This window comes from Equus quagga, chromosome 17, assembly GCF_021613505.1.
Source record: "Equus quagga isolate Etosha38 chromosome 17, UCLA_HA_Equagga_1.0, whole genome shotgun sequence".
Taxonomy (NCBI): Eukaryota; Metazoa; Chordata; class Mammalia; order Perissodactyla; family Equidae; genus Equus; species Equus quagga.
The window spans coordinates 41,412,611-41,432,301 of NC_060283.1; the positions used below are offsets into that span (position 1 = coordinate 41,412,611).

The 19,691-nt window shown below is 44.9% G+C and overlaps 1 protein-coding gene across 1 annotated transcript in view; it reads left to right on the forward strand.

Annotated features, from left to right (window-relative positions):
• Positions 1-16,848, forward strand: part of SP110 (SP110 nuclear body protein) — a 38,592-nt gene extending 21,744 nt beyond the window's left edge. The window contains exons 12-19 of the mRNA XM_046643114.1: positions 5,503-5,619; positions 6,111-6,253; positions 7,074-7,118; positions 11,986-12,101; positions 12,803-12,911; positions 13,180-13,251; positions 13,839-13,979; positions 15,056-16,848. Of these exons, the coding sequence (XP_046499070.1) occupies positions 5,503-5,619; positions 6,111-6,253; positions 7,074-7,118; positions 11,986-12,101; positions 12,803-12,911; positions 13,180-13,251; positions 13,839-13,979; positions 15,056-15,139 (827 nt within the window). The 3' untranslated portion in view covers positions 15,140-16,848. The remainder of the gene's footprint in view (positions 1-5,502; positions 5,620-6,110; positions 6,254-7,073; positions 7,119-11,985; positions 12,102-12,802; positions 12,912-13,179; positions 13,252-13,838; positions 13,980-15,055) is intronic.
• The last annotated feature ends 2,843 nt before the right edge of the window (positions 16,849-19,691 follow it).

Sequence of the window (19,691 nt, forward strand, 5' to 3'; positions counted from 1 at the left end):
TGCCTGCTCACCGTGCATCTACTGCATGCACAAAACCAGTGTTATCTGCAGCAGAGGAAAGAGCAGTTTATGAAGCTGCATCTTTCTGGCTCCTCTGTTTTATTTCTCTTGGTCTTCATCACACTTTCCTTCTTCTTTGCATTCTCTCCCTCTTCCTTCTCCCCTCTCCTTTCTCCTTCCTTCTTCTGTGGTTCTTGGTGTGCCAGTCCGTGGGGTTCTCTTGAATTTCCTGCCCTTATGGGTCTGGGGCAACCTGGGAGGGCCTCTCCTCTCAGCTCCCAAACATGCATCACGACGTGAGTGTCACTGCTTTGGACACCTCTGAGTTTCCTGCTTGTTTCCAGCACCCCTCAATCCTCGGGGTTGACCTGGGAGGGGACTCAGACCGCCTTGCATGCCCTTCTCCTCCCCTTGTCTCTTCCTCTCAATTCCCAGCCCCATTGCCCTCCTTGGCTGGAGGAAACTTACTCCGTCATAGGCTGAGTTTTCTGTACCAGTGGCTTCTAGGAAAACTTGACTTTCAGATCTCCAAGCCTTTCTTTTCCTTTTGGCATTTAAAGGTAATTTTTGTAACTCAGAAATCCCCTTTTGCTCCCAACAAACTCTGTGTTTCAATATTTTGTGTAATATATCCAAAACAGTCTCAACTGAGCAGTGACTTCTCGGTTTTGGCCAGTAACTGCCTTTCCCCTGGAAGTTACCAATTTCATAATGAGGGAACTCTGGGGCATTACCATTTATAAGGATGAAAAAAACATGATCCTAATATTTTCAAAAATCTGTCTGTTATATATTAGTTCAACAAAGATGAATTGAGTGAAGGTGTGTGCCAAGCACCTGTCAAAGGTCCTGGAGACTCAGCCGTGAGCAAAATAGACAAAACCCCTGCCCTCGATACGCCTGTAATTAATGAACAAAACGAGGAGTTGAAGGGGAAAGAGAGAAACAGGAAGGAAGATTGCGAGTCTGGCGGAGAAAGAAAGAAAGTTACACACAGTAAAGAAAAGGTGTAATTACATTTATGTGTCACTTAACAATGGGGCAATTTCGTCAATGTGTGAACATGATAGAGTGAACTTACACACACCTGGATGGTAGCTCCTACTACACACCTTATGTGTCTTATGTGAGCACCATTGTCCATATGGAATGGGTGCTCTTTGCCCTACATCTTCACCAACTCCAGAAATAACAAGCCTTTTCTATGTTTGGCAAACATAAGGCAAAGAAAGCACACATGCATTTTTCTGTAAGCATGTTGCACCAATGCTACTCAGCAGGCCAGCCTACCACGCGACAGGAGCTTGACCGGAATAGAAATCAAAGCACTGCTGTCCCCACTGAGAGGTCTTGCTATGAAAACAGTGTGCTCAGTGTCACCATTGACTTGCAAGCTCCGTATTTTTTTGAGTGTTTATAGCAGGTTTATTTATTTTTTTATTGAGGTAACATTATTTTATAACATTATAGAAATTTCACATGTACATCATTGTTTCAACTTCTGTATAGACTACCTCGTGTTCCCCATCGAAAGTCTAGTTTCCATCTGTCACCGTACACATGTGCCCCTTTACCCCTTTCGCCCTCCCCCACCCCGTTCCGCTCTGGTAACCACCCGTCTGTTCTCCTTATCTGTGTGTTTGTTTGTTGTTGTTGTTCTATCTTCCACATACGAGTAAATCATACAGTATTTGGCTTTCTCCGTCTGACTTATTTCAACAAGTTCCTTATTTTTGTAGACCTGCAACAAACAGGCTTGTAGATGGCACCAGTCTATAGACCCTGGAGTAGCATCTATTAGACTTCAATAATAATTTAATGGGGCAAAAAAGGCCAATGTGGCTGGTGCCTAAAGAGGACAGAGAGAGTGCCAAAAGGTAATGCTGAAGAAGTAAGTTTAAAAAGCAGAAGAAAAATAAATGCAAGAAGAGAAGGAGGAGAGGAAAGAGCAAGAAGAAGGAGAGCAGGACGGTGACCCCAGGAGGCGCGTACCCTAAGTGTACAGCTTGAGGAATTAACACAAGGGAAAATCCCTCACATCCCCAGCACCCAGGTCAAGAAGCAGAACACAATCCACGTGGATTTTCCAATCCCTACCCACAGGCCAGGGGCCGCCATCAAATTCTCAAAGCCTAGGCCACTTTGCCTCTGAACGCTTCAGCCCCCTGCCTGCTCAGACCCTCCTGAGTGTGTGTCCCCCCCGTCCCCCACACACAGTCCCTCCCCAAAGGGAATTCCCTCATCCTCCTCACTCCCCCTGCTACACGTCTTCAGGCCTCACCTTGAACACAGCACCCTCTGCCCCGACAGGCAAGGCTAGGTCTCCCTGACCTGCCTCCATGGAGTCTGGTATTTTTTTCTCCATGGCCCTTCTCACAACTGTAATTAACTGTCTGTGTACGTCCTGTTCACTGTGTGCAAGTCAAGTGAGGTCAGTAAGTGGGTTGGTCTTGCTCATTGCTCTGTCTCCTCCGTGCCTCGCGGAGTTTGTGCTTACATGATTGTCAGATCGATACATTATTCATCCTTCTTCATCAAGTATGAGCACCAAGATCAGGGCCTCCATTCACCCATGCAGTGCGCTCATGTGAACTAGAAAAAGCGCCCCTTTCTCAACACGCTTTCCCTACATGTGTAGAGCTGACTCCTGAAACCAGGCCTTTGCTGCCCTCTGCTGGAAGATTGTTGTAAGAAGCGCACAAATAGATGTCTCTGATGTCAATCAGAGCCCCTCCACCTCCAGGAAAGGTGGAATCCTTGTTCAGTGCACAACCCACGCAACCATCTGCAGAGGCTCTGATAACAATATAAGAATGTACATCACTTTACAGTTGGAAAAGCACTTTTTTCTACATTTTGCCATATAGTCCTCAAATAAGTATTATTCAGCTGATTTTACGGATTCAGTTAGAGCATAAAAGACTTGCATGAGCTAAAATCAACCCAGGTGTTCTAATACCAAGTCCTTTGTTCTTTACACTAAAAACAAAAATACCCCCTGGTCTTTTTAGAAAACACTGGTAGGAGGCAAGAGTCCAAGTGAATGCTGACAGTTGTTCATCAGCATCAGCTTCTTCTGCCTCCTTAGCCCTCATCATGCCTTCTAGTTTAACGAAGGACGTCTCTGTGCTGTTATCGAGCAAATGAAGTAGCATCTTGTTGATGCATTTCTGATGCTATGGAACGAGCACTTGACCAGAAGTCCAGCACGTCTGGATTTCAATGCCAGCTCCACCTTATACAGTGTGGTGACCACTAGGAATTCACTCTCCAGATCAAGTCTGAGTCTTCCGTCTATAAATACGGCTCATCATCATTGCCTTCCCTTTCTTACAGGTTGTTGTGAAAATAAAGGTACAACGCGTGTGCTGCTTTTCCTATTCCTTGGCTTGCTTTTCCTCCGGCCACACCATCTCCCCACAGACCCTTCTTGTACGGATCCTACAGCTCCCAGATCTTCCCCCAGGCCACGTCTTTCCAGGCACGGTTTTCACCTTGGGCCTTTTCCCTGTGTCCTGTGAGAATTCCTGGTGTTGGTCTTCCCCGTCACTAATTGGGTTTTTTCCATTCTGCTCTTCCTTGTCTCTGTTAGGTATTTCTTTTCATTTCCTCCACCAGGCTTTCCATTTCCACGAACTCTCTTTGTTCTTTAATTGCTCACTTTTCATAGCAGGCTCTTTGTTGTTTGCTGACACTTATAAATGGTGATCTGATAGATGTCAGAGGGCTCCAAGCAGGCATTCCTCTCAAGGTTCCATCTTTAAAGCCCTGTTCGCTGAGATGAGCAGGTGGGGCTCAGCCAAATGCAGGATTTGGAGGAACAGATCAGAAAGCTGTCTCCCTCCCTTAGGGTCCGGGCAGTGACTTCAGAAATACTCAGGACACAAGGTCCTGCCTGACTCGGTGAGCTGCCTGGACGAGCTAAAGGAGGTAGTGCCCCTTCTGCCCACGACTCTGCACCCTGGCTTGCTGCCTGCAGCTCCCAAAGCCACCCACTGCTCCCGCATCTGCTTGCGAGCACGTATGGGACATCTGTGTTCATTGGACCTACACCTACCCCAGGGAATTAGAGAAGACAGTTCCATGAGGCAGAGAATTATGGAAGGTCCCCGTTGTCATGCTAACCCGCCTTGGGGTTTGCAATAATGGTCCAGAGTTACCCGTGGCTCTACATTGTCAGCCAAGTTAGGAAGCTGCAGTGGCAAAGCCCCCACTCAACTTTGATAACAATAATACACACTTATGGAACCTCACTAATACGTTGCAGAGCCAGGATCACAAGCCCACACAGTCTGCCTCCCATGGCTGTGCTTTCATCCACTGGGCCGTATTTAGTGGGCAGAGTCTGGAGACAAGTGGTGGAGCTGGCCACCCCACGCAAGAGCACCAGCCAGCTGTTGTAACAAAGGTCTTCCCACCCCTTCTTCCTACTTAGCCTATAGTCCCTGGTCCTGCAGGGCTGGGCATCCTCCGGGATTCTGTGGGAGAAGCCATACCCTCACTTCTCAGGGATCTCTGCTGTCTCAATCTGACTCTGTCTAGTTCATATCTTTCCAGAGTAACTAGTGACTTCTTTGCCACTGATGCTGCTCTGTTCTTTTTCCAATGATGCTCTTGCTATCTCATACATTTTTCTTTGGCTCCTTCAATAACTGTTTGAGGCAAAGGAGAGTCAGTTGGACAAGATGTTCTCCTAGCCTCATTCCAGATGTAACATCCTCTATCATCAACATAAGCCATGGACAGCCCTTCCCTTCGCCCTCAAGAAACAGCTCCTGCAGTCTGTCCTAAATGAATTCATCCACGATGAGGCTGGGAAAGGGAAAGCAGGAATTGCCTGTATTTATTTTAAACCCTTTTACAGCTGTTTCTCCCGAATCGGAACCCCACACCTCTACTCAGGGGTTCTGAGTGGCCAAATCTCTCCATGTGCAATTTCCAGATTAGTCTCGAGCTCTTCAGGGTTTTCTTTTATTCTTAGAAGAAGAAACAGGGAAGCCATAAAATGAAAAAGGACAGCAAACAATGAAAACTGATGCCATCCCCTCAATGCTAACCACCTCATTTACCTTTGCCTTGGTTTGAATCAGGCAGTAAGATCATAGATGAGGACTTTTTCTCCAGCTACATGGACACAAAGAAATGTTTGGGGCAGGCAACTTCCATTGCCACAGAGGGATAAGCAGGATGCTGATGGAATAAACGATCCTTAGGTGATGGCCAGTTAGCTTGTGAATTAGAGCACATTCACCAAAGAAGCCCCATATGCTTTACGTAAAATGTTTTGTTCGATGAAGTGGTGGTGGTGTTGGTTTTGTTTATTAGTGACCACCCTACACATATATCTAATCTCCCACTCAAAATGGAAGACTTCCTGCAAATTAACCGGAGAAAGCTTGCCTATGCCATTTGCATTATTGATATTGTTATTATCATTACTATTATTAGAATTCTTGGAAAGGAGAATTCATGAGGGAGAGAGAATGAAGACTGAGTAATTCTAAACTCTTCTACTTTCAGAACAACTTGAAGATGAAACTGTGGATTTTCACTCTTCTGAACTTCCTGTGACCTGTGGTGAGGCAAAAGGGATCTTATATAAGGAGAAACTGGAACAAGGTGAGTTCCTCGATCTTCTACTCTTTGGAACCTCTAGATGAAGGAATCACCAGAAGGGAGAAAAATACCCTCGCATGTAATTGTTCAGGAAATGGACTCCACAAGCTAGGCTGCTGAAAAAAAGAGAAAGCACTTGTTAAGGAGGAACTTTCCAACTTTTCCACGTCATGGTACACCTGGCAGCCAGGCCACTCCGTTCCCACATGGAAGTTGTCTATGGGCCCAATGACACTGATCGCCATGTCCTTGCCACATGTAGATGTCACGTAAATTGCATATTCTCTCCCAGTCGCCCGCCATTCATGCTGGTTTTAGGGCCCTCTTTCAATCTGAGAGAGGAGGACTCCACACTCCCCTGCTACTGCTCCCACCTCACCAGGAGTCTCTCTGGACCCAGAAAGGTGGAACACAACGATTAGGGGTTGGGAGGTTTGGGATGCATTCACAGAGGACAGAAATGAATCCTGGAAGGGGCTGTCTTTATCTTACAGGAGCCTCAGAGAAGTGCATTCAGAATGAGAAGGGAGTTTGGTTCACGCCAAAAGAATTTGAAGCTGAAGGAAAACGGGCACCTTCAAAGAACTGGAAGCGGAGTGTGCATTGCGGAGGAAAGACTCTAGAACAGCTGCTGAAGGTATTATGATGACAAAATACAGATAGGGGATGAGTTTATTTCCTTGAAGGATGAGTGGAATTTCAATAACAGAAGTCTGAAGAAATTCCCATTACAATTCAACAGCATGATTGAAAAGGGGTAAAACATTCATAGAAAAAAGTTGTGGGTGATAAAGTTAGGAACACATATTGGTGCCGATGGTGGAGAACTTTGAGTGTGAGCAAGAGTTTTGAGGTCAGGAGAGAGTTAAGAAGCTCAGCTTGGTGATATTGGGTAGTGTGGGATGGAAGGAAACTAGATGAAGGCATAGACCCCCCGAGCAGCTTTTCTGGGTCCCCCACCAGATAAAGCCTCCTCAAGACCCTGCTCCATCTGGACTCCTTGCTGAAGCCTTTCCAAGCCACTCTGTCCATGGTCAGTCTCTCCTCTGCACTTCCACAGCGCACTATTCCATCCTCAGAGCAATGAGCAAGAGTGTTAGTTTTTGTGATCCTAGAACCCAACATAAAGTCTCTTGATAATACTCAAAAAATTATCACTGGGATGAAATTATAAGCATTTTATCTAGAGAGAATGGAAAGGAAAAGGAGTGGGTGGGAAAGAAGAACTAACAGTTCTTGGGTTTGAGTAACAGAGAAAAAAATGACTTTATCTTTAACCGAAGTCCAGTAGAAGAACTGACTGGAGGAGGGAGGAGCCAATTTTTCTTTGAGACCTCTTAGATTTGAGACCCATTAGGATGCCCAGGTACCAGTACTCACTAGGAAATGGGAACTTCAATGTTTACAAGAGAAGAGCCTCCAGAATAACCTCTTCACTCACCCCTTCTCTCTTTCAGAAAAGGCTTTTGCACTGTCCTTCAAGAAAAAGTCTCAAGAGAGAGGTAAATAGCAGGTGAATTTCTACCACATTCTCAGTCACCGTGTCGCAGACTTGCCGTGTCCAAAGGCTTGCCTTCAAGTCCTCGAGTTTCGCAGCCCTGAGTCACCTTCACATTTAGGCACGGCATCTTCCTGACGACTACTGTAGCACACTGGTACACGTACATGCTGCCATTATGTTCATAGTTAACTTGAGATGGGGAAGCAAATAACTCTTTAAAACAAAGATTAGAACAAAAGCCAATGATGTACACGTGTTTCAGAAAAAGACCTTGATGTTTGGATGATTACAAACCAAAAGTGTCAGAAATAGAGTACTCTGATTTGAAAAGCAAATATGGTACTGAAATAGACAAGAACAGTATGTGAAAGGGCGAGAAGATCATCCTTGGTTGAACATTAAGTATACCTCAATTCAACATGCTCACTATCAGTAGCAGCAGAATGGAACAATTGTTTGAACTGAGCTTTGTCTCTGCAGCACCTCCCTCCAGGTCAAAATGGCAGTCATCCATTGGCTGCACCAGCTGTTCCTCCTCACCCTTCTTTATGTGCTTAGATACGTGCTCCAGACACAAGTCCCATTCATGAGCTTCCTGTTAGATGTGAACCTCCAGCAGAGGCAACGGTTCCTCTCCCATCTTGCCCTGAAGGCTGGCCTGCCCCTTGGCTGGATTCATTCAAAGTTGATAAAGCAATGGTCCTCAATTCTGTTTATTGTGTAAACCATCTTTTCCATGCTGATTTGAAACACGTTGATATGTACAAGGATGTTCCTTGTAATAGCAAAAAGTTAGGGAAGAATATAAATATCCATTGGTATTATAAAATAAACTGATATGTCTACAGAATGGTATTTTTTTAAATGGATGGGTTCATGGGTGTAGACTCATCCTTCAGTTAATGGAAAACCACTCAAGGATTTTGAGATCAGGAAAGCTTCAGGAAGCTTAACCTGGTAGTAATATATATATGGAAGGAGCCCAATTGTGTTTATGTGAATATGTGGGTCTATGACTGAAAAAAATATCTGAAAGAATTGGTTATTCCAGGATGGGATTACAGGGGACGTTTGCCTCCCATATTACACATTTATGTACAGGTGGAATTTTTATAATGGTCATTTATTACTTTTGTAACCAGAAAAAAAGAACAATAAAGATATTTAAAGTCCAGATCATTAATTAATGGCCCCAATATGATAGTTCCTTCTTACTCATAACGCCACGTGTTAGCACATGATAGCCAGGGGCACATTTGACCTGACCTTTCAGTCCCAGCCATCAGAAGCCACGTTGGCATAATGAGAATGAGGTTCAGTTCTGACTACAAATTGCCCAATGTAGGCCACATTATCCAATACGGCAGTGCTGCCCTGCAATAAACCCAGTCTCCATTGGTGTCCAGCTTTGTATGTGTGTACCATCAAGAGACCTGATGCTGATACTCCAAATATGTGTTTCGTGACTGCCCTGCAGGGTGCTTCTCTCATGACCCAAGGCAAAATGGACAGCCGGTACAGAGAGTCCTGGGCTCAGGGCCTGTGAGAGGCCCCATCTCCAGAAGGACCCAGTATGCAACCAGCAGTTGCTGTTCTAATGGTGTAGTGTTGGACTGAGGAGAATGGTTTTTGCTTTTTGGTTTTTAAAATTTTTTTGGATAGATTCTAGAGCCTTTTGTTGGAGGGGCCCCATTCAAAGTGGGCCAATTTGTAAGTATCAGTTTAAATGGGCATAAGTACAATCTGTAAATGAGGAGGATGTCACCTCCAGAACTCAAAAGGCTAAGAAACACTGGATGGTTGTTGCGGGTATTGAGAGGGTCAGTAATTGTTTCTTGACAGTGTCGGGGACGGAACAGCCCTCAATTGACCAAATATTGCCCAGAACTTGCCGAGCTGGCTTGTATTATGTTTGGGGCGATGGCTCATCCCTTTTTGTGAGCTCCTTTGTGAGTAATTGTATCTTCTTAATGAGTATGTCAAGTGAGAAGGGTGTCATCGGTGTGGTGTCGTCCCTGTGCTCCTTGGGAAAGTCGGATGCAGTTAGGATCTTGCCTGCAGAGACTGAGTGTAGTGGCAAAGCTGTTGAGGTACCTCACGGAAGCCAGGTAGCCATATGTTGTATCCCCACAGAGGTGAAGGCAAGCTGCAGCTGAGATGCTGTTGAAATGGGCACTCCACAGAACATATTAGTGAAATCTGTGACAGCCAATTATTTACCAGTTACTAAGTGGATGGCGTCAGTAATTTCAATAATATTGGGTATGGAGACTTTAATGGGTGGGGCCCCTTGGCGAATAATTGTATCCCACTAAATTTAAACAAAGTACCATCTATAATTTAGGGGAATTACCAAACATAAAATAGAGGACAGACAGGTATACCTCACCTTGACCATTGAAATTGTTGCCTTATCTAAATGCCCCATGCTCATAACACCCATTGCCCTAAAATATTCCATAGTGAGCGTGACTGATCTGACCCAATGAATAATAAATTAAAATAAAACTAAATCTTTAGCACTTACAATCAGCTTTATAAAATGGAACCCATGGACCTTCCCCTCTGTTAAAATAGTTTATAGAATCCAGAATAAATTCAAACAGGGCCTTCAAGGACTGAAATTCATTATACAAGCACCATTTAGAGCAGGAGTGATTCTCTCTTCTGTTTCTCCATTTAACCTCCCAATTTGACCTGTTCTTAAACTTGAAAAGAAGGAAAGGTGCCTCATGGTGAATTACTGAAACCTCAGTGCTGTGGCCCAGCAGGCAGTAACACAACTCAAAGCAAGTGCCAGCAGGAAGCAGAGCCACTGAGCAAACCAAAGCAAGAAAAGAAAGACCCTGGCAGTGGTGGCCATCTAGACTCCATGCGTGCTGAGCCCATTGTCTTGTGGTTGCCTGCAGGGAAGTGGGATCAGTGCTCCATCAAAAAATGGGTTCAGATATCAAAACTGATGATGCAACATGTGAGCCAGGAGAGTATGGAAAGATTTATTACTCACAGACTGAGGCTTTCTGGGGAGAGCAGGGCAGGTACCCAAGCTGGTCTGAAATGGCTTGAGTGGAGAGAGGGAGTAGCCTAAGGTTTTATTATGGTTAAGGGTGGGGCCAAGGTGAGGAGTCCCTTGCTGGGACCAGGCCTGTCTGGTTTGAACTTCTCACTGGGGCCGAGGGAGGGAGCTCATGAGCTTTCTTATCAGCTTGCCCAGATGTGGCAAGAAGGGAAGAAAAAGAGGTGGGGCTGGAAGCTGTCAGCACTAAACGTAAAATCCAGAGTCAGACTCTATTACAGAACGTGATTGTGGAGCTCTGTGCCCTTTCTCTATCTTTTCGGGTTGTATGTCCTTTCTCTATCATTTCTCTGTCATAACATGAGGGTTGGAAACTGTTCCCCTCTAGATCATGGGGGTGGGGACTCAGGGCTCTGGATCCAACCAGGGTCTCAACCAGGAGGAGTGGGTATGTCTGGCTACCTGGGGAACTGGCCTCTGTACCCTGGACGAGAGAAGGCCAAGTGTCCAGTCAGAGGGCAAGAATGGCCATAGAATGTCAGCCCCAAGGACATAGAAGGGCATACCTGCAAGTTCAGGATGGAAAGCTGAGTTCAGGATGGGAAGGCCAGAAAGACGCCCTGAACTTCAGAGTTGGAGGAGCCCTCCTTATGAAGCCCTGGGGCCCAGGAAGCCTTCCCAGTTGAGACAGAGATGAACACTGTCCCCAGATCAAGGGGAATTTTTACTCTGGCTGAGTGGCTAGTTTTGAGACTGGACAAAACATTTCCACCCCTTGTGCCCTCCCCCAGGTCCTCCTGCTTGTTATGAACAGTTGAGGGTAGTACTAGAGTTTCTCTCCTTAGATGTGACTGATTCCCAGCCCCTTCAATCCTTTCTCCAGCTCCCGATGGTCTAGTTCCCTCCTTTTCACCACCCACCATCCATCTGGAGGGGTAGTGCTGCAGACGGGCAGAGGCAGAAGGACGCCTCTTCCTGCCTCCTACCTTCAGTGCAGAGAAAACGCTCCCTGTGCGTGTGGAGCCCCACACTGTTTGTCTGGTGGGGCCGGGAGTGGAACTGGGTGCTCCCGCCTGTGGGTCTTTATCCGGCAGTAAAGATTGTGTTTCTCACATAAATCACTTGTAGAATTTACTGGATCACATTTTAAGGCTGCGAGAAAGACCCATCATATGGTTTCTCAGGCCCACAAAATGACCCATTAACCCAGCAGCTCTCTGTCGTTGTGAATCTTTCTTTCTGTTTGTCAGCCGTAACATCAGGCACTGTTCTGTGAGTCTGCCCACATGCTCACCTGGGATGGCACGCAACGGATGGAGTGTCTCTGAACCCAGGCACGGGCAGCCTGGTGCCAGTCTGGCTCAGATACTACGTTTCTTTGATGCAAAAAAAAAAAAAAAAGCGCCTTTTATCTTTGCAGGCCTGTATAATGAGGGAGTTGACCAAAGCTATGTTTTCTCAAATTTCATGTACTTAAAAATCACCTGGGATCCTGTTATAATGTGGGTTTCAATTCAGTAGGTCTGTGTTTCTAATCGGTTCCCAGATGATGCTGATGCCGCTGGTCCTCAGACCACACTTTATGTGAAAAGGGCTTAAATGACCTTCCAGTCCCTTCTGGCTCTGACAGTCTGTGGTTCAGGTGGAGCCTTGACGATTCTTGCCACCTGCTCTTCCACAAGTGAAAGGCCAGGCTGGTCCTCCCTCAACATTCTCCACGAGGGCCATGGCCAGTGGGGTTGAAAGCGTCCACTTGGGAACACACAGGGACGGCGTCTCCCTGAGCCCCGCAGCGTCAGCATTCGGTGGGTCTCGCTGATCCTAGCGATGCCCACATTATCTCCCCTTCTAGCGGGAAAACTCCAAGGAATGTGAGGTGTGCTGTAGAGGGGGACCACTGCTCTGCTGTGACACTTGTCTGAGAGCCTTTCATGAGGACTGTCACATCCCACCTGCAGAGGCTGAGAGGTTAGTGAGACCAGCCCCGCGTCTACGCATGCCCTGTGCGTGCTCCGTGTCTGGTTCCTTGTCTCCAGAAGGAAGAGCGGGACCATGAGCATCGTGGGTGTGGGTGGGGCCCAGAGCAGCCTAAGGGGTGGCAGCCTTTGCTCCATCTGGGATCACTGACAGTCTTGGGTCTCTGAGTCTGCAGCTGGGCCGTCTGGACCCCCACATTGCCACCGTCCCAGAGAGATATCCTTTCCTAGGTTTGCAGACTACTGCCCAAGGGGGCTGGGGACAGAAAATACCAGTTGTTTGTGTTCTACGCCTATTCAGAAAAAGCAGGAAACATGGCCTGGTTCTTGCATTTCACCACAGTCTCAATAGGCTGATGGAGGCCTGGGACCCCCAGGGATTGAGGCCCAGTTTCCAGTACTTAGGCATGGTGGGCAAGGCTCCTTGTGCTCCCAGCAGCTCAGACGGGGAAAGGAGGGCCCACCACTCACCCTGACACCATCCTCCACCCGCTGACCCCCTGCTAACTCCCTCGATGGAAGGAAGGTCATCGGCTCAGACCTCACATGGGGTGCTTGGAGAATCCAGCAGGTGTCCCCTTTGTCCTCCATCTGTGTCTATAGGCCATTCCTGAAAGAAGGACAGTGGCAGCCATAGGAACAGTGGCTGTTTCCAGGGGCCTTGCCCTTGCTCACTTATGCCCAACCTCTCAGGAGCCCGTGGAGTTGCACCTTCTGCAGGATGAGGGAGTCTTCAGGAAGCCAGCAGTGTCACAGGGAATCTGAGGTCCTGGCGAGAAGGATGCGGCCTGAGGAGCAGTTGGTGAGTTGGGTGTGAACACCAAGCTTTCTCCTTTCCCCTCACATGTGAGAATCAAACAGGGAACCTTTGGCGTCTTGCTTCAGAGGCTGGTGATTCAGTGCCCAACATCGCGTCCTAACAGAATCCGACCGACCCCATGGCTCTTTGGCAAACGTGGTTGGAAGGCTGGCTGTGTTTGGCTGCTCTTGTTTGCGTGTGTCCAGGCCCAGGCCTGGCTTCACATTCTCCGAGCTGTATTTCACTTTAAAGCCCTATTCGCATTTTACAGAAATGTGAGTTCCTCCTCTTGAAGGCCTACTGTCATCCACAAAGCTCCTTTTTTGCAGAGACTCCATGTAACGTAAGTCATATTTGATGATTCTCATCCCCTGGGCATCTCTCCTATGTAGAACTCTAGAAATTTGGAGTATGAGTCCTGTGGTTGCCACTGTCTGCAGAGAGCAGAAGGTTTAGCTGCAGGCCGTGGAGTGGGACCACCTGGTTTAAACTCCACCCCACTGTGTACTAGCTCTGGGACACCAGGCAGTTGCTTCACCTCCCACAGGTCTCAGTTTCCCCTTCTCTTAGGTGGGAATGTCTTTCTGCCAGATAACATATGGTTTAGAGCACAGACTCAGAAGCCAAACTGTGGGTTCAAGTTCCAGCTCTACCACTATTTAGTTGTGAAATCTTGGGTAGGTTACTTAACCTCTCCATCCTTCAGTCACGCCGTTTATAAAATGGGGGTAATTACAGTTGCTGTCTCAAAGGGTTGTTGTGGAGCTCATATGTTAACACAGTGGTGGTGTTTAGAACAAAGCCTGGTATATAGATGTCAGGTGTTATTATCATTATTACCCTGGAAATAAAGCCTTGTATTGTATTTCAGTTGGATCCATTCCAGTCGCGGTGGCTGCTAACATCACCCTTTGGTGGCTTCGTCCCTAGATTCGAGATTATGGTGAGCCCTTCAAGGAAGCCATGTGGTTGGACCTGGTCAAGGAAAGGCTGACTGAGAAGATATACACAGTGGAATGGTTTGTACGGGACATGCGCCTGATCTTTCGCAACCATAAGACATTTTACAAGGTAAAAGGCATTTCCTGCTTCCTTTTCACATCCTTTCTACTGTCCGCTAATTTCTGGGACCGCAGAACTTTGCAAGAATTATACCCAGTCTCTTCCTGGAGAGGGCTCAAAAAGACAAGGATTACAGAAGAAAACTGCCTCTGCATTCCAGGGGCGGAGAGGAGGATGTCAGAAAGAACAACAAGCAGGACAGGAAGGATCCTTGTAAATGGTACCTGAAAAAAAATCCATCCTCGGTCCCCATGTAGGCGGCTCCCCCGCTGAGATCAATTTCGTCCTGCCTCCTTGTTCAAACTGGAAGGAAGGGCAGTTCACGCTTCTATTGTTCTTCGTTCCTAAGAAATACAGAAGTCAATGACTTAATTAAACAAAATGAAATAAGTTAAACTTCCAGGATGCTCATGCTGGGATTTTGTCACACCTCAATTTCCCAGTGGACTCAAACATCCGGAATTGCGCTGAGGTAGTGTTGGCTTCATCCTTCGATAGGAAGGAGAGACAACTAGCTAGCTTGCAATTCAAGACATTCTTAACTTTAATTTCTGAAGTTTATCCTGATTTTCACTCTTATACAGATATTTCCTGGTGGGGATATCTAAGGAAGGTTTTCATCTCCACCTAGCCTCCCTCCCTTCCTCCATGCCACACGTTGGCATGTTCATGAGCCACAAATTGTACACTGGTGTCCACGTGTGGAGCTGGGGAGAGAAAGAATTTGAGCCAGGGATCCCCTCAATGGCACAGTCTTATCCTTGGAGAACAGGAGGGTCATCCTTCCTTCAAGAATGGGCTTTAAAGAAATGCTTTTTCTTTATCTATTTTGCACCAAGTTCGGGTTTTGTAGCAATTAAAATCAACCCTTCAGTCCAGACCACCCGTCAGGTCCAAGTTAACAACCAGGCTGGTCTCGTCCATTCCAATACTGTAACAGGAGCATCTCCCATCCATTCTGTCTCACTGCTGGGGAAACACGGCATTCGGGGAGGGAAGGGTGGGGATTCTAAAAGTTACCAGTGATTTGATGGTCCTAATCCTTTGTCCTTAGACCTCTCTTTATTTGCTTTTTTCTCTTTCAGGCTTCCAGCTTTGGTCAGGTAGGACTGGATTTAGAGGCAGAATTTGAAAAGGATCTCAAAGATGTGCTTATTTTTCATAAATGAGAATGGTTTCCAGAATGGTTGACCCTGTTCTGGAAGGACGGAGGCACCTCAACTTCAGGATCCAGATGGTGTGACCCTGGCCATCCAGTGAGTTAGGGATGTTATTGGCTGCCCTCTTGACTCAAACCCAGGCCCTTCGTATCACCATCACACCTTCTACTTCCTTTTATTGTTCCTTTTTAATATAAAAAATTATACCTCAGGGCCAGCACAGTGGCATAGAGGTTAAGTTCACATGCTCTGCTTCAGCAGCCCAGGGTTTGCGGGTTCAGATCCCGGACACCGACCTACACACTGCTCATCAAGCCATGCTGTAGTGCCATTCCATGTACAAAATAGAGGAAGATGGGCAAGGTAACCAACAATATTTGGTTACCTTGAAATACAATTTGTATAGGAAAGGCAGGATAAATGCTGGCTTCTTTATTTAACAGTGTTCAAAATAATGAGTTTGTTCCCTAATAGCCTCTAAAGGTGACCAGGGAGGTATTGTTTTTCTCTAAAGTGTCTTGAACTCATGGATTTAAATATATTTAATGTTCTCCACACCATTTCAGTTAATGTCTTTATTGCTGCTTGAATTGCCCACCTTCAGTGATTGTCTCTTCAAGTGTGCTCCTGAGTTGTTTTGAAATGATCCCAGCTCTCTTTGATAGTGCATTAGCTATTTATTGCTGTGTAACTAATGACCCCAATATTTAGTGACTTAAAAGAATGAGCATTTTATTGCTCACTATTCCTTGGGTCAGGAATTCAGGCAGTGCTCGGTGAGGATGCCTTATCTGAGCTCCACATGGTGCTGAGTAAGCCCATTCATGCTTACGCCCTATCACTTCTGCCCCATACTGTTGGTCCAAGGACCAGATTCAAAAGGAAGGAAAATAGACTGTACCTCTTGATGGGATGAGTGGCCAAGTCGTATTTCAAAGGAGCTTTGGAAGACATGTTGCCACCATCTTCAGAAATACCCTACCATAGTCCACCCGCTGGCCACAACAATTCATATCCTTCCCACATGCAAAGGACACTCACCTCCCACCCAAGAAGCCTTGCTCATTGCACCATTGGAGCAAAGTCCAGGACCTCATCATCTAAATCAGGTTCAGATCAGATATGGTTCCTTGGGTGTGGTTCATTGGGTGCAGCTTCTCAGGGGCACCTCCTCTAGAACCAGAGATTTGTGAACTGAAAGACAAGTTATGTTTCCCTCACTCTCAACGTTCAGTGATGACATAGGGACTGAATAAATACTGTAGACACTTGCATTCAAACAGGGGGAAATGGGAAGAACATAGCAATCACTAGTCCACAGCAATTCTGAGATCCAGGTAGGCACAAGTTAGCAATTCTCCCAATCCCAGAACAAAGCACATTCCTCTATAAGGGTCATATACCTATGATATAGAAATATTGTATACCTCTAATTCCCATCCGACAGAACAAGCTTCTTCCTTGTCTTCCTCCAGTCAATATTTATGTCTCTTTTCTCTCACAGGGTATTAACTCATTTGCTCAACTCTAAACTACAACAATAGTTTCAGAATTTCTATACTCATGCCACTATGAAAAATATAATAAATTGAATTCTAAATTTGCATGGAATTTATTTTTGTTTCTGTTGTATATTTAATATACCATTGCAGAGAGTATTTTTCAGAATTTTGCATTAGTATTTATAAATGAGGTTGGTTTGTAAGTTTCAGTATACTGCCGTAGTCAGATTTAGGGCTATTCTAGCTTGGTAAATAACACAGAAATTTCCACCTTTTTATATATCCTGTAATAGTTTATAGTGTTTTAAATTAACTAGCTCATAAAATTATATGCCCTAGAGTTCTTTGGGGAGGTAATATTGACCATATTCTCTCTTTTTTCATGGTGATTAGACTATTTAGACATTCTATTGCTTTTTTTTTAATTGAGGTCACATTGGTTTATAAGATTATGTAAGTTTCAGGTATACATCATCTTATTTCAGTTTCAGTGTAGATTACATCATGTTCACCACCTGAAGACCAGTTACCATCCATCACCAATCACCATACACATGTGCCCTGTTGCCTCTTTTGCCCTTCTCCCTCCCCACTTCCCCTCTGGTAGCCTTCAATCTAATCTTTGTATCTATGTGTTAGTTTGTTGTTGTTGTTGCTTTTATCTTCTTCTTGTGAGAGAGATCACACAGTATTTGACTTTTACCCTTTCACTTATTTCAGTTAGCGTAATACCCTCAAGGTCCATCCATATTGTCACAAACGGCAAGATCTCATCCTTTTTTATTGCTAAGTAGTATTCCATTGTGTATACATACCACATCTCTCATCCCTTGATGGGCATTTAGGTTCTTTCCAAGTCTTGGCTATTGTGAATAATGCTGCAATGAACACGAGGGTGCATATATCTTTACACATTCATGTTTTCACATTCTTTGGATAAATACCCAGCAGTGGAATAGCTGGATCATATGGTAGCACTATCCTTAATTTTTTGAGGAATCTCCATACTGTTTTCCATAGTGGCTGCACCAATTTATATTCCCCTCAGCAGTGTGTGAGAGTTCCCTTTTCTCCACATCCACTCCAACAGTGGTTATCTCTTGTCTTGTTAATTATAGCCATTCTGATGGGCATGAGGTGATATCTCATTGTAGTTTTGATTTGCATTTCCCTAATAATTAGTGATGTTGAACATCTTTTCATGGGCCTGTTGGCCATCTGTGTATCTTCTCTGGAAAAATGTCTGTTCAAATGTTTTGCCCATTTTTCAGATGGGTTGGTAGTTTTTTGTTGTTGAGATATATATGAGTTCTTTATATATTTTGGATATTAACCCTTTATCGGACATGTGTTTTGCAAATATCTCTTCCCAATTGTTAGGTTGTCTTTTCACTTTGTTAATAGTTTCCTTTGCCATGCAGAAGCTTTTTACTTTGATGTAGTCTCATTTGTTTATTTTTTCTGATGTTTCCCTTGCCTGGTCAGACATGGTGATTGAAAATATGCTGCTACGACTGGTGTTGAAGAGCATACTGCCTACATTTTCTTCTAGAAGTTTTATGATTTCAGGTCTTACATTCAAGTCTTTAATCCATTTTGAGTTAATTTTTGTGTATGGTGTAAGATAATGGTCTACTTTCATTCTTTTGCCTTTGGCTGTCCAGTTTTCCCAACACTACTTATTGAAGAGACTTTCCTTTCTCAACTGTATGTTCTTGGCTCCCTTGTCGAAAATTAGCTGTCCATAGATGTGTGATTTTATTTCTGGGCTCTCAGTTCTGTTCCATTGATCTGTGTGTCTGTTTTTGTGCTGTTGTTTTAGTTACTATAGCTTTGTAGTACGTTCTGAAATCAGGGAGTGTGATACCTACAGCCTTGTTCTTTTTTCTCAGGATTCCTTTGGCTATTTGGGGTCTTTTCTCATTCCAGATAAATTTTAGGATTCTTCTTTCTATTTCTGTGAAAAATGTCATGGGAACTTTGATAGGGATTGCATTGAACCTGTAGATTGCTTTAGGAAGTATGAATATTTTAACTATGTTAATTCTTCCATTCCAAGAGCATGGACTATCTTTCCAATTTCTTTGTGTTTTCTTCTATTTCTTCCAAAAATGTTTTATAGTTTTTAGTATACAGGTCTTTCACCTCTTTGGTTAAGTTTATTCCTAGGTATTTTCTTCTTTTTGTTGCAATTATAAATGGAATTGTATTCTTCATTTCTCTTGCTGCTTCTTTGTTGTTAGTGTGTAGAAAGGCAACTGACTTTTGTATGTTGATTTTGTATCCTGCAACTTTACTGTATTCATTTATTATTTCCAAAAGTTTTTTGGTGGATTCTTTAGGGTTTTCTATATATAAAATCATGTCATCTGCAAATAATCACAGTTTTACTTCTTCCTTTCCAATTTGGATCCCTTTTATTCCTTTTTCTTGCCTGATTGCTCTGGCTAGGATTTCCAATCCTATGTTAAATAAGGGTGGTGAAAGTAAGAACCCTTGTCTTGTTCCTGTTCTTCTCTTTTTTTTTTTTTTGCTGGGAAAAATTCACTCTGAGCTAATGTCTATTGCAAACCTTCCTTTTTTTTTTTCCCCCTGAAAGCCCCAGTACATAGTTGTATATTCTAGTTGTAAGTCCTTCTAGTTCTTCTGTGTGAGCTGCCACCACAGCATGGCTACTGGCAGACGAGTGGTATGCTTCTGCACCAGGGAACTGAACGTAGGCCGCTTAAGTGGAGCATGCTGAACTTTAACCACTAGACCATCAGGGCTGGCTCCTGGTTCCTATTCTTTTTTTTTTTTTTTTTTTTAAAAGATTTTATTTTTTCCTTTTTCTCCCCAAAGCCCCCTGGTACATAGTTGTGTATTCTTCGCTGTGGGTTCTTCCAGTTGTGGCATGTGGGACGCTGCCCCAGCGTGGTCCGATGAGCAGTGCCATGTCCGCGCCCAGGATTCGAACCAACGAAACACTGGGCCGCCCGCAGCGGAGCGCGCGAACCTAACCACTCGGCCACGGGGCCAGCCCCCCTGGTTCCTATTCTTAAAGAGACAGCTTTCAGTTT